Source organism: Zingiber officinale, chromosome 6B, assembly GCF_018446385.1.
Source record: "Zingiber officinale cultivar Zhangliang chromosome 6B, Zo_v1.1, whole genome shotgun sequence".
Taxonomy (NCBI): Eukaryota; Viridiplantae; Streptophyta; class Magnoliopsida; order Zingiberales; family Zingiberaceae; genus Zingiber; species Zingiber officinale.
This window is the reverse complement of record NC_055996.1, coordinates 120,371,654-120,386,307: the sequence shown is the minus strand read 5'-3', so window position 1 is coordinate 120,386,307 and position 14,654 is coordinate 120,371,654. Positions and strand designations below refer to the sequence as shown.

General features: G+C 38.3%; 1 protein-coding gene across 1 annotated transcript; it reads right to left on the bottom strand.

The window, feature by feature from the left end:
* Positions 1-10,760: 10,760 nt before the first annotated feature.
* On the bottom strand, positions 10,761-13,154 carry LOC121991472 (52 kDa repressor of the inhibitor of the protein kinase-like). Its single transcript, XM_042545470.1, has one exon. The coding sequence runs from the start codon at positions 13,152-13,154 to the stop codon at positions 10,761-10,763; it is 2,394 nt and encodes a 797-aa protein (XP_042401404.1).
* Positions 13,155-14,654: the final 1,500 nt, after the last annotated feature.

The window sequence follows — 14,654 nt, the reverse complement described above, 5'->3', positions numbered from 1 at the left end:
ATTAAGAAGTTGTCCTTAACTACTAAGTCCATGCTAAGAGTCCATTTGGCAAGAAATCAAAATTCTTAAAGAAACTGACTTTAAGAACCTAGTAAGAGGCATGTTTCACAAGTAAGAACCATGCCACCGTTTCACAAGCAAGAAATCAAAATTCTTAAAGTCCATGCTAAGAGTAGGTATGTTTCACAAGAAATCAATTATTCTAACCTAAAACTAATCAAAATTCTCTAAACATGCTTAAAGAGAGACATTCAAATTAAATGAGTAGGTATGTTTCACAAGAAATCAATTATTCTAACCTAAAACTACAAGTAAGAACCTAGTAAGAGGCATAAAAGTTCTCCAAATCTCCATTTGGCAATCAACATACAAAGAAAGCAATTCTCCAAATCAAAATTCTCTAAACATGCTTAAAGAGAGACATTCAAATTAAATGAGATATAAAAATTACCAGAGGAGTAAACTAGCTTAAAGAAACTGACTTAAAACTAAACCTAGCAAAATCAAATGAGGAGATTACCGATCACACTTCTGGCAAGGTGGCACCGATGAGAAGAGAGGAGATGCGTTCTGTGGAGAGGAGCTGCTGCGGAGAGGAGATGCGTTCTGTGGAGAGGAGCTGCTGCGGAGAGGAGATGCGGTCTGTGGAGAGGAGAAGGAGACGAGTGAGAAGAGAAACCAAGGTGGCACCGATGAGAAGAGAAGAAGCGCAGAGGAGAGGAGAAGGAGGCGAGGGCGTAGCTTGCTGCGAACTAACCGAGAGGGAATTGAGAAGGAGACGACCCGCTGCGGAGAGGAGATGAAAGCCGCGAGGGATCGCCGACGAGAACACAACGCGCGCAGAGAGGAACGCGAGGGTTCTGTTCTGTGCCCTAAATCGCGACATTAGCGACGGAACTTTATATTCCGTCGCTAGTTAGCGACGGAACTTATAGTTCCGTCGCTAATTCTTCGTTGTCTAATGTAATTCCATCCCTGATTAGAGACGGAATCAAAATATCTGTCTCTATTTAGAGACGGATACTTTATTTCCGTCGCTAATATTTACAAATTCATTTTTTTTCAAATTTAAAACGGCCAAAATTCTCTAATTAGAGACGGAACTATACTTCCGTCTCTAATTCCGTCGCTAAATGCTATTTTTTTTGTTGTGTATATTCTTTATATCTTTCTATTCTCACATATTGGAAAAGAATATTTAATGTTGTTTTACTTAGGTGTTTCTTTATCTATATATTTATATTATGATATTCCGTGTACGGTACAGTAATTCAGTGTCTGAATTCAATGTTTTTTTTAAAAAAATAATATTTCTTTAAAGATAAAGACTATATTTTACATAGTATTTAAATTTTTTTATCTTTAATACTATAATTTAGGAGGAAAGCATGAAGTCAAGAAAAAAAAATCTTATTAGTTTAAAGTCAATTTTAATCTACCGAAACTTCACTATTGTCAAACATCCGATCTTCCTTGATCTATTTGAACTCTCATCTCATGTTTAACATTTGATTAACTTTAACCTACCGAAATTTCATTATTGCCAAATATATGATTCTCCACGATCTATTTGAACTTCCCATTTCATGCCTAACATCTAGTTCTCTATGACCTATTAGGACTTCACCCACATGCCTAACATCCGATTCTCTATGACCTATTAGGACTTTCAACTTCTTGTCTGACATTCTACCCTCCATGACTTATTAGCACTTCCCTTTTCATACCTAGCATCTGGTTCTCCTTGACTTGTTAGGACTTTATTCATTGCTAAGTGTTCGATCAATCATAATCCATTTGGACTTTACTCCATTGCCAACTCCTTGTTGGACTTAAAATTGCTAAGTGTCACGTCAACCGTAATCTACTTGAACTTCATCCTTACAACTCTGCTTTCAACTGCCAAATGTCTAGTCAACTATAGCTGACTTGAACAGTTGAACTTCTCCATTATTAAATATCCGGTTACATTGACTTACTTAACATCTCGCTCAACTAGTAAATATATTAATCAAATGTTGAAATTCAATTCGAGCTTGGATGCACAAAAGGAGAGCAAACACGAGAAAGGAGAAGAAGAAGAGTTACTGTGGTTCGGCAACGTGTCTACTCCACAAAAATGGTCAAACCTTTTATTATAATTCTCTCTACACAAGAAAATCACATCCAATGATTCTTGTGATTGTTGTTATACAATATAGTTTTACAATAATCCCTATAAATAATGCATAAATCTCAGACCCAGTAAAATCGTAATAGAATTTTGTTATAAAAAATCGCAACAAAATTCTGTTATGAAAACCATAATAGAATTCTGTTATATAAAATTGTAATAGAATTCTATTACAAAAAATCTTAACATATTTTTCTTCCATAGCATCCATCACATTGACCTTCATCCAAATATGAGTCATCTGTCAACAATCTCCACCTTGGTGAATATTCACCCCTTCGAAGAATATGAGTATCTGAATAAAGTTCCATCTAAATTTCTTGGTATGAGCTTCCTTGTTTTAATATCTAGAGATATGGATTAAGTTCAAGCAATGTTTGAACTTCTCTGTGGTCACTGGCTTTGTCAGTATGTCTGCAACATTGTCTGCAGTGTGAACCTTCTCAAGTTGAATTTCCCCGGAACCAATTAACTCTCTGATCTTGTAAAACCTCACATCAATGTGCTTGGTTCTCGCATGATACACCTGATTCTTCGCCAAATAGATAGCACTCTGACTATCACATAACAACTTGACTCCACCTTACTGAACACCCAGTTCTCTGATCAATCCTGTAAGCCATAAGGCTTCCTTCATTGCTTCAGTTGTTGTCATGTACTCCGACTCCGTAGTAGATAATGCAACAATAGATTGTATCATAGATTTCTAACAAATAGGTCCTCCTGCCACAATGAACATGTATCCTATAGTAGACCTCCTGTTATCTAAATCTCCTACATAGTCTGCATTTACGTACCCAACAACTGAAAGATCTTCTGGTTGTCTACTGAATATGATGTCATAATCAGTTGTATTTATCAAGTATATGAAAATCTACTTCACTGCATCCCAATGTGGTCGACCAGGATTTGAGAGAAATTTGCTTATCATACTAACTGCTTGCGCTAAATCTGGTCTTGTGCAAACCATGGCATACGTCAGACAACTAACTGCACTGGCATAAGGAACTTTTGTCATCTCTTGGATCTCATCATCCTTCTTTGGACATTATGTACTGGATAACTTGAAGTGATGCGCCAGGGGTGTGCTCACCGACTTTGCATTCTTCATGTTGAACCTATCCAACACCTTTTCCACATAGCTATATTGAGACAACCATAATCTCCCTGCAACTTTATCTCTGTGAATCTTCATCCAAGAAATCTTCTTAGCCTCTCCCAAATCTTTCATAACAAATTCCTTGTTTAGTAACCTCTTCAATTTGCCAACCTCTTTCATCTTCTTCGCAATAATGAGCATGTCATCTACGTATAGTAGTAAGAAAATAAGTGATTCATCTTCAAGGCTCTTCACATATATGTAGCAGTCATACTCACATCTCCTATATTCATTATGAATCATGTATGAATCAAAATGTTTATATCATTTCCTAAGAGATTGTTTCAATTTATAGAGCAATATCTTCAACTTGAAAACCAACCACTTTTGCCCGGGCTGACTAAATCTCTTAGGTTGTGACATAAAAATCTGCTCCTCCAAATTTCCTTGAAGAAATGTCTTCACATCCATTTGTTAGGACCTTCGGATGGCTAGAGAGGGGGGGGGGTGTGAATAGCCGACCCCAAATTTTCGTTTCTTCCTACAATTTAGGTTAGCGCAGCAGAAATAAACGTAGAAACGGAAATGGAAAAGGGCAAACCTCAAACGCAACGATATAACGAGGTTCGGAGATGATGCTCCTACTCCTCGGCGTGTCCGTAAGGTGGACGAATCCTATCAATCCGTCGGTGGATGAGACCCAGGAAAATCGGCTAATAAGAACTCCTTCTGGGTGGAGAAACCTCGCCACAATCTCTTTTGCAACAGCAATAAAGGAGTACAAGAAATAAAGCAAGAAACAATGGATAATATGAATGTAAATACACTCTACCAAGTTTGCTTGCCTTCTTCTCGTCGACTGGAGTCCGTTGATGAAGCAGCAACTTCACGGATGATGCCAACAGCAGCTGATCAACCAGTCGAGGGAAGCTCACACGAAGCTTCAGCAAAGCTCAAATCGCAGTAAGGAGGAAGAGCAAGAACTGTTCCTGTAGAGGCCCTCGACCTCGATATATATCCTGCACCTGCTGCACCTGTGAAGAAGACAAAGAGCAACACAGAAATCTAGCCGTTGTGTCGCAACGGCTAGGCCTGGACCGATCAGGCTCCACCCTGATCGGTCTGGGAGCCATCTGATCGGTCTGTGGACCGATCAGGCCCTAGGCTGATCGGTCCCCAGACCGGTCAGCCATCTCTGTGAGGGTTGGCTTTAAAGCCTGATCGGTCTGTGGACCGATCAGTAGCTTCCTGATCGTTTTCTGATCGGTCTGTGGATCGATCAGATAACCTACAGCGAACCACTGTTTGGTTACTGATCGGTCACCAGATCGATCAGATAAACCTGAGTATCACTGGATCGGTCACCAGACCGATCCAATGCCTTAGAGCTTCCCAGCCATAAATCCTAAAGCCTTCTCGGTCTAGAGAACGAGCTACCGAGCCCTCTCTGACCTAGTTTGGAGAAACGAGCTACCGAGCTCTCTCCGACTTCCATGTCCGGTCCAGAGAACGAGCTACCGAGCCCTCTCTGACCTAGTCCGGAGAACGAGCTACCGAGTCCTTTCTGACTTCCACGTCCGGTCCAGAGAACGAGCTATCGAGCCCTCTCTGACCTAGTCTGGAGAACGAGCTACCGAGCCCTCTCCGACTTCATCTGCTCCAGAGAACGAGCTACCGAGCCCTCTCTGACCTAGTCCGGAGAACGAGCTACCGAGCCCTCTCCGACTTCATCTGCTCCAGAGAACGAGCTACCGAGCCCTCTCCGACTTCATCCGGTCCAGAGAACGAGCTACCGAGCCCTCTCCGACTTCATCCGGTCCAGAGAACGAGCTACCGAGCCCTCTCTGACCTAATCCGGAGAACGAGCTACCGAGCCCTCTCCGACTTCATCCGGTCCAGAGAACGAGCTACCGAGCCCTCTCCAACTCTATCTGGTCTAGAGAACGAGCTCTCGAGCCCTCTCAGACCTAGTCCGGAGAACGAGCTGCCAAGCCCTCTCCGACTTCCCATGCCAAGCTTCCATACTTGGACTTCTCCGTGCCAAGTCTCAATACTTGGACTTTTCCCGTGCCAAGCTCCCTGCTTGGACTTTTCCATGCCAAGTCTCCATACTTGGACTTTTCCCCGTGCCAAGCTCCCTGCTTGGACTTTTCCGTGCCAAGTCTCCATACTTGGACTTTTCCCGTGCCAAGTCTCCATACTTGGACTTTACCGAATCAAGTCAACTCAAGTCGGGTCAACCAGGTCAACCTTGACCGAAGGTTGCACCCACAATCCCCCAAGTTCCTATTCTTGTCAAACATCAAAATACAACTTCTCTATTTTTGTCAAACATCAAAATATACCTCGAGTCAGGTCAACTCGAGTCGGGTTACCCAGGTCAACCTTGACCTAAGGTTGCACCAACACCATTTGCTCCAGCTGCAAATCGTAATGTGCCACCAAAGCCAACACCACTCTAATTGACGTGTGTCTTACCACTGGAGAGAAAATTTCTTCATAGTTAATTCCCTTTCTCTGTGAATACCCCTTTGCTACCAACTGAGCTTTGAACTTCACTTCTTCTCTCTCTGACATTGCTTTTTTCATCTTGAATATCCACTTACACCCTATAGCTTTCTCTCTTTCAGAAAGTTCCACTAGATCCCACGTTTGGTTCTTATACAACGATTCCATCTCCTCTGCCATAACATCTGTCCACCTATCCTTCTCAGCTGTGTATCACCTCCTGAAAAGATGTAGGGTCCCCGCTGGCCGCTACTAGTGAAAAACACATAAGATACCAAGTCTTTGAATCCGTATTTAGTGGGTAGTTTTATGACTCATCTCATTCTACCACCAGCTATAGTGTGATGCTTGGTGTGCTCTGAGCTAGAATTATCGGAGTCATGAGTCTCTAGCTCCACTTGCATAACATCTTTCTCTATGTTACTCTGTAGTGTTTCCTTTTCTTCTTCTTGAGTACGTTGTAGCATAGTTTTCTCGTCAAACAACACATCTCTATTGATCACCATCTCATTGCCTTAGGATCATAAAGCTTGAACTCTTTAACTCTTTTCTGATACCCCAGAAAAATGCACTACTTTGACTTCGCATCCAGCTTTGATCTTTCCTCACTAGATATGTGCATATAGGCTGGACATCCAAAAACTCGAAGATGAGAGTAATCTACTTGATTCCCTGTCCATACTTATTCTGACACTTTGCCTTCTAGTGCTGCCCTTGGTGATATATTAATGAGATAACATTGCCATATTAACCGCTTCCACCTAGAAATTCTTTGCAAGCCTGCATTCAGCCTGAGACATCTTGCCTTCTCAATGATTATCCTGTTCAACCTTTCCATTACCCCGTTCTGCTGAGGTATCCTGCGAATCGAGACATGCTTCATTATCCTATGCTGCTCACAAAATTCCTGAAACTTTGAATCTGTGTACTCAGTTTCATTATCTAACCTAAGGCATTTGATCTTGCTTTTGGTCTGATTCTTCACTTCAATTTTTCATAGTTTAAACTTTGCAAAAGTTTCTGACTTGTGACGCATAAAGTATACCCAGACCTTTCATGAGAAATCATCAGTAAAACTCATAAAATATAAGTGTCCTCTATGTGATGCTACACTGGCTGGTCTCCAAAGATCCGTATGTACGTAGTCCAGAGTCCCCTCCATCTTGTTTGTTATCATCTTGAATTGTACTTTGCTCTGTTTCCTAAAACACAGAATTTGCAAAATTCAAGCTTACATGTCTTGACACCCTTTAACAAATCTTTCTTGTGAAGTTCTAGCATCCCACATTTACTCATATGCCCTAGTCTCATATGCTACAAGACTGTACTGTCTATTTCAAATTCCAATGAGGCAACTCCACTTATAACTGTAGTCTCTATCAACTTGTAGATGCTTTCTGCTACCTTTTATCCTTTAATTACCGTCAAAGCTCCCTTGCTGACCTTCATCATCCCGCTCACTGATTTGTAATTGCAACCAATACCATCCAGTATACCTAGTGAGATCAATTCTTCTTTAGATCTGGTATGTGTTTGACATCATATAAAGTGTTGGTACCCCAAGGTGGCTTTGATGTAATCAACTAAGTCAGGTTAGGTCCTGTTGGTTTTTAACCCTGTGTCTAAGTGTGCAAGAACTTAGGAGCACAGGAAGTCGAACAAAAGACGCAGCTAGCGAGAAAGACAACACGGGAGAGAGCCGATAGGCTCGGTGCGTCCGAGGGATGAGATGCTGCAGAAGAGTACATGGGTGGATGAGAAGGGAGCGTGCAATGTTTCCGAGGGACGAGAAGCCGGAGCGGAAGGTTGCTTGAGGAGACGAGCAAAAGACGCAACCAGAGAGAAGGACGACACAAGAGAGAGTTGACGACTCTCTGTGTTCAAAGGATAAGGTGTTGCGGAAGAGTACACCGACGTACTAGAAGGAAGCATGCGATGATTCCGAAAGATGAGAATCCAGGAGCGGAAGGTTGCTCGAGAAGGCCGAAAGTTGGGTTCAAGTGAGTCCTATTCCGGATGGCCGAGATCACCCAAGCGAGCAGAGCTGGAGCGGAAGATCTGGATCAAGGCGAGCGGAACCAGAGCGGAAGATCGAGACCGAAAGTCAAAAAAATATTGACTTTTTGGTCTAGGTGCCTCGGACCGTAATGTTTATCTAGAACGTATCAAACACAATCTGTTGTAACGGGGATAAAATTTTATCCCCTTTAGGCGCCTGGAACCCTTCCAGATGCCCCGACCAGGGTTATAAATACCGCCTTGGTCTCAGAAGCTAAGAGACGACTTGAGAAACACTTGTAATTGATTCTACTCGATTCTACTTGATTCTAGCTTTGTTATTGTGAGCCATCAATGTTGTAAGAGGCTTCTCCACCTGAAGGAGACTTTGATAGTAAACTTCAACTTCCTTCGATTAACAACCTTGCCAGTTGTAACTAAGTAAATTGTTTGTGCATCTTCTTTCTTTATTTTTCTTAATTCTTTTTATGCAAGTGTTATATTTAACTAAGTTGTAAAGTCCGAGAAAGGCTGTTTAATTTTGCAAGGGTATTCACCCCTCCTCTAGCCGGTCGTCAAAGGGTCCTAACATAAAGTTCTGATTACACCATCAAACATCTTGATTCTGACGTTTTCCATATCGATAACTTTGCATGACGCATCGTTTCTCATTAATATCGAACCAAAATCTGCTACCGTCTAGGTATCAAACTAATCCTTGTTTGGAGTCATGTGATATGAACATGCAGAGTCTAAAATCCATGCATCCATCAGCTGCTTCAAACTCGACATAACTGATAGCATATCTCCATCACTGGTATCTGAATTTTCCTCTTCAACTATGTTTGTAGACTTTGTCAAACTACCTTTGTTCTCTATAACATGTTTCTTTATCTCTGGACAATTTCTCGATATGACATTTGCCTCCACACTTATAGCACGTGATCACCTTTTGCCTTGCTATTTACCATAAATCCTTCTCCCTGAGAAACTTCATCGCCTGTTTTCTTCCTTTAGTAAAAACCTAGCAATGCACCTGTGATCTCCTCCAATTTAAGAGTTTTCTTACCTCACATCAAAGTAATAACCAAATTCTCATATGTAGGAGATAAAGGTAGAGAATTCAACAACATCAGCATCTTGACTTCGTCTTCGATCTTCACATCAACTCACTTCATATCGCTCACAATCTGATTGAATACGTTGATGTGCTGGCTCAGATCGATTCCTTTTATCATCTTCAATTCGAATAATTTTTGCTTAAGATATAGTTTGTTTGTCAATGACTTTGACATATACCGGCTTTCCAGTTTTTGCCAAATTACCGCCGATGACTCCTCGTCCATGACATGGTACATCACATCATCCATAAGACAAAGCCTAATTGTTGTCACTACCTTCGCCTGAAGTTCTTCCGAATCCGATCTCTCCATGCTTTTTGGTTTCCATTCTCCTGGCGCTTTCGTCATGCCTTATTGCACCAACAAATTTTTGACCCTTCTCTGCCATAATCTGAAGTTCCTGGTTCTATCAAACTTTGTAGAAGTCATCCTCGACATGTTGAAGAAATCCACCAAAATCTGTAGCTCTGATACTAATTATTGCGCAAAGAAGAGGGCAACAACACCTCTCAACCTCGTGGTTCGGAAGAGGAGGAAGAAAGAAAGAGATCACACAGAACAACAAGACAAAGACACACAAAAGGAGAGCAAACACGAGAAAGGAGAAGAAGAAGAGAAAAAAAAGAGTTACCGTAGTTCGGCGACGTGCCTACTCTACAAAAACGGTCAAAGCTTTATTAGAATTCTCTCTACACAAGAGAATCACATCCAATGATTCATGTGATTGTTGTTGTACAATAGATTTACAATGATCCCTATAAATAATGCATAAACCCCAAATCCGGTAAACTCATAATAGAATTTTATTATGAAAAATCGTAACAGAATTCTATTATGAAAATATATATAAAACCGTAATAGAATTTTATTATAAAAAATCTTAACAGATTTTTCTTCCATGACATTTATCGCATTGTCCTTCATCCAAATATGAGTCATCCGTCAACAACATGAATACTTGGATTATAAAAAAAAACTACGTAGATTTTGATAATAAACAAAATCAACAGTTAGATATCCTCAAGGCCCCACGGTTTATGTAATCCTATTCACTGCCATTCAACCCTACATCATTTCGGTTCTCTTTGGGTAAAGCAGAGTCTTTAAAATTTAGAGAGTACTAGATAATATTAAATTTTAGGCCCAGGGTGAAGTGGATAGGTTTATTGAATTGCTCAAGATTCAAGAAGGGGAAGTTCAACAACGTTGGAACTCTGTAGGGGTTCTTTGCTTCATCTATAAAAATCTAGCGGGTGATCAAATTATTATTATTATTATTATTATTATTATTATATCTCGTGGATATAGTAATTGTTTTTGATGAGTTCGTTGGTTTGATTCTTGTCTGCAGGAAGTGCCGGAGTTCAGGCCTCCAATGTCTGAGGTTGCCCAAGACCTTGCTTCCGTTATTTGATGTGCAAAGTTTAAGCGCAAATGTCACATGAGGATGCTTTGTTGGTATCAGAAAGTCACAAACTATTTGCAATCAGTCGCATGCAGATTATATATTAGACGGAAACTCAAGGCTTTAATCAGGGCCGATCCTACTAGTTTTTTGGTTTGAGTCTAACTTACAAAATATGACCCCTATATTAATTATGCTACTTTATAGTAATTTTTTTTGAATTAAATCAACAAATTTAAAGACAATATATAATACAATACAATATACAATAGTTTGAATATTTCAATTATAACTAAATAGTAATGACAAATATATTGAAAATGATCAGTTAAAGACAACTTGTCTTACAGTTTTGGCAGCAAAAATATTAATCAAGTCTGTATAATCAAGTTGTTCAATAATTTCTTTTTCAATTGATAACATAGCTAGCCCATTCAATCTTTCTTGTGACATGGTCTATCGAAGAAAAGTTTTGATGAGCTTCAACTTTGAGAAACTTCTTTCTGAAATTGCTACTGTAACTAGTATTGTCAACAAGATTTTGTAAGCAACATGAGCATTTGGAAAACAACCATCCATCTTTTTCAAATAATCTAGTACATCAATAGCTGATTTTGATTCATTTGGTAAAGAGCACTTTAAAAATGTTAACTCTGAAAACAAATCATCTCCATTAACGACAGAACAACCATTATGTGCAAGAGAACTTTCAAGATTCCCGCAAGACCTCAATAAGCTTTCATCATCAGAACATTGTAACCTCTCCACATTGAATAGAAAACCAAATATTTCTTGATATTTTTTAAACTGTGCAAATCGAGACTCTATAGATGAATGAGCTTGATCAACTATAAAGATAAAGTAGTTAACTCTAAAGAACTCCTCTGCTGACAATGCTATTTCTGTACTACTACTTTCATCAAATTGTTTTTTTCTACGAACAACTCGCTTTTCTCGAAATACTGCTTCAATGCCCATTTCACTTGCCATTTCTTTAGCTTCAACCATTGCCTTATCAAAACCAGATTCTCTATACTCTTCGAGAAATATAATAATTCCTTGTAACAGTTTGATAGCAATATCAATATCCATATTTTCGGATTGAAGTAATTTACTCGCAGTGTTAATTGCGAATAACAACTTATACCAAATTACCACACCAAGTAAGAATTCAAACTTCTCAAGTTCATATAATGCTAAGGACTCTGCTTCACTTTTTGTTTTGGGATCTTCTGTATCATTTGTCAAGTCAAGTAAAACATCTCTAATTTGTGCAGTTTGTTCTTTTATAGGTTTCACGCTCTCAACATGACTTTCCCAGCGTGTTTGTGACAATGGCTTAACTGTCAAACCCTTTACATGATCTTTAAAAATTCTCCATCTCTTCGTAGAAGAGGAGAATAATGTATAAATGCGTTGTATCACTCCAAAAAATGACATAGCTTGAGGACAACAGTTCACCATATCACATAATGCCAAATTAAGGCTATGACAACCACAAGGAGTATAAAAGGCTCTGAGATTTATTTCAAGCAACCTTCTTTGTACACCTTTGTGTTTCCCTTTCATGTTAGATCCGTTGTTATATCCTTGACCTCGTATATCATCAATATCAAGCTCAAGACGGATTAAAGCATCCTTAAGATGCATAAAAAGTCCAAGCCCAGAAGTGTCATCCACCTCTAAAAATTCTATCCAGTATTCTTTCACTTTTGTTGAATTTTCTGACTCATCCAAACACCATATGACAAGAGACATCTGCTCCTTATGACTAATATCTGAAGTACAATCTAAGATGACTGAAAAGTATTTTGCCTTTTTGACTTTTGCAAGTAATTTCTTTCTTACCTCACCTGCCAACATTTGTATCAATTCATTTTGAATTCTGCTACCAAGATACGTAGTATAAGTTTCATGGTCTTTAATACGCCGAAGGTGCTCATTCATTATTGGATCAAACTCAGCAATCATTTCAACCATTTGCAGAAAGAGACCATTGTTTTCAACATAAAGCTTTCCTCTAAAGGCCAAGTTATTTTTGGCTAGTCTTTGCACAATAGCAATTATCCTATGCAACACATGTTTCCAGTGTTCTTTTTCTTTGTTTAATTGTACCTGTGCTCTTGCATCAATTGTCTGATTCTTTTGCAACCTTCTTTCTAATTCAAGCCAATCAGCCATACACTCCATATGCTCCTTACTCGCTTCATGGGTTGTAAGACAACGACTCAAATTATGCCAGTCGTTGTATCCTTCATTAGCTAACTGAGTACCAATCTTGTTCTTTTGCTTTTTGAACAGTTTACAACAAAAGCAAAAAATCTTGTCCAAAGAAATTGAATATAATAGCCATCTTCTATCATTTTCCTCCCCGTTTGACAAAATTCTTTTATAATGCAATACATTAAAATGTCTGTTGGTACTATCTTTTGGAAACAACGTACAAGCATCTCTCTTTGGACCTCTCTCCACCAAAAAGTCTCTAATTTTTTGATCAATATTACCCCACTTTCCTGGATCATCATAACAAGTCTCTTGACTTAAAGTTTCATGTTGAACTAGTTCATCATCTTTCTCAAAAAAATTGGATTCATCTACAATGAGAGGTTCAAGAACCTCTTCATTATTATTGTTACCCATTTCATCCATATTGATAGGTTCAAGCACTTTATCATCATCATTTAATCCCATATCCTCTTCGTTATTCAGCAAATTTTCAGCCACATATTTACTCTCTATAAGATTGGGAGTAAAGTACTTATTAATATCTCCAGCTTGACTTTGAATTAATGATTCTATTCTCAGCTTTCTTTTCTTCTTTTGATATCCAGACATGTACTTGGGAGGCATGGTATATGAATTTGCTTAACAAATAAAGAAAATATAATTTCAAGTTACTGATAAATGCTCAAGTTTAGTTAAGTTAAGACATATATTCACATTGATATAAATACACAAATTTCCTATAACACAACAAATTAAAATTCACGTATTCTACACAATACTAAGTTGGTGGTTATCCAATTCCAAAATCTAAAAATTAATTTCAGAATATTAATTCACTGTAAAATTTCTCAATTCTAAAACCTAGAAATTAATTTCAGTATCATAATTTAAGCAAGAGGTATAAAGAAAGATTTCATATATTATATATACTAACCTATAAAGTGTAGACGATAGGTTTTACAATTGTGATAAAGTTCTCTACACTAATTCTAAATTTATGATGAAAAGCTAAAACACTCCAAAGTAGCAAATTAAATAAAAAACAATTCATAGAAAACCGAACACAGGAGAATTGTCTTCACCTGACAAGGATTCATATGAAGCAACCATCAATAATGAAAAAATCAATAAGAAATAGCTAAATATTTACTATTTTACTTCAAAGACCAATAATCAATCCTTCAAGTTAAAAGGAAAATTAAACTACACAAAAAAAAACCCAACCTGACAACCTAAATACCTAATAACCTAATCCAACATGGCAACATGAAAATCGTCATCACTTAAAGCTAGCATATATTTGTGTCGTTCTAAAAACCAATCTTGTTGAAATTTCAACGTAACCATATAGATCTTCGATATGCTAGGGCACACGAAGCAAAAACTTTGTACACTTGACAACCTAATAAATAAATCATCAAAATAATTTTTTGCCCATTAATTAACATGGAGGGATGGAGGAAAACTCACCGCTGTGTAGTTGTTGGTGAACTATAAGTTGACAAACGCTTCTCTTGGAAACATTTCAATTTAAAGAAATTATTGAAATTGGTTATCCGTAAACATGTAAATTTAAGTCAAATTATTTTATGATGGTTGGCAAATTTGCATTTGTCGCTGTCAGTGAGATTGTCAATTTACCTTGATGCCTCCCATCAGATATTGTTTCAGGCATCTGGTTTAGGCCTCGAGTCAGAAAGTGGACGTGTTCTATAAACGCCGAGAATTCTTTTAAAAGAAAGTTTTCTTTCAGTCATTTCAGAATGTAGACTATTAAAATCATCAAATGCTCCCGTGATGAGTATGTAAATTATATATCCATCACGAAATTTTCTTTATAAAATTTAACCCGATTTGATGGTCTTTTTGCCATTACAGAATTCTGAAGGATCCAGTTCATTTGAGTGGTGACGTAAAAAAGATGTAATTCAATTCAACCAGGTCTCCTTGGCAAGCCTTTTAAGCATTTCTTCAATTAGGAAAAATGCAACTTGGCATATTCATCATATCATTCTACAATTTCTAATATTTTATCAAAACAAAAGCATAATTTCATTATATTTTGTTTATTGAGATACTAAAGTGCCAATTCATCAAGAGAATTACAAGTGCAATTATTTTTTT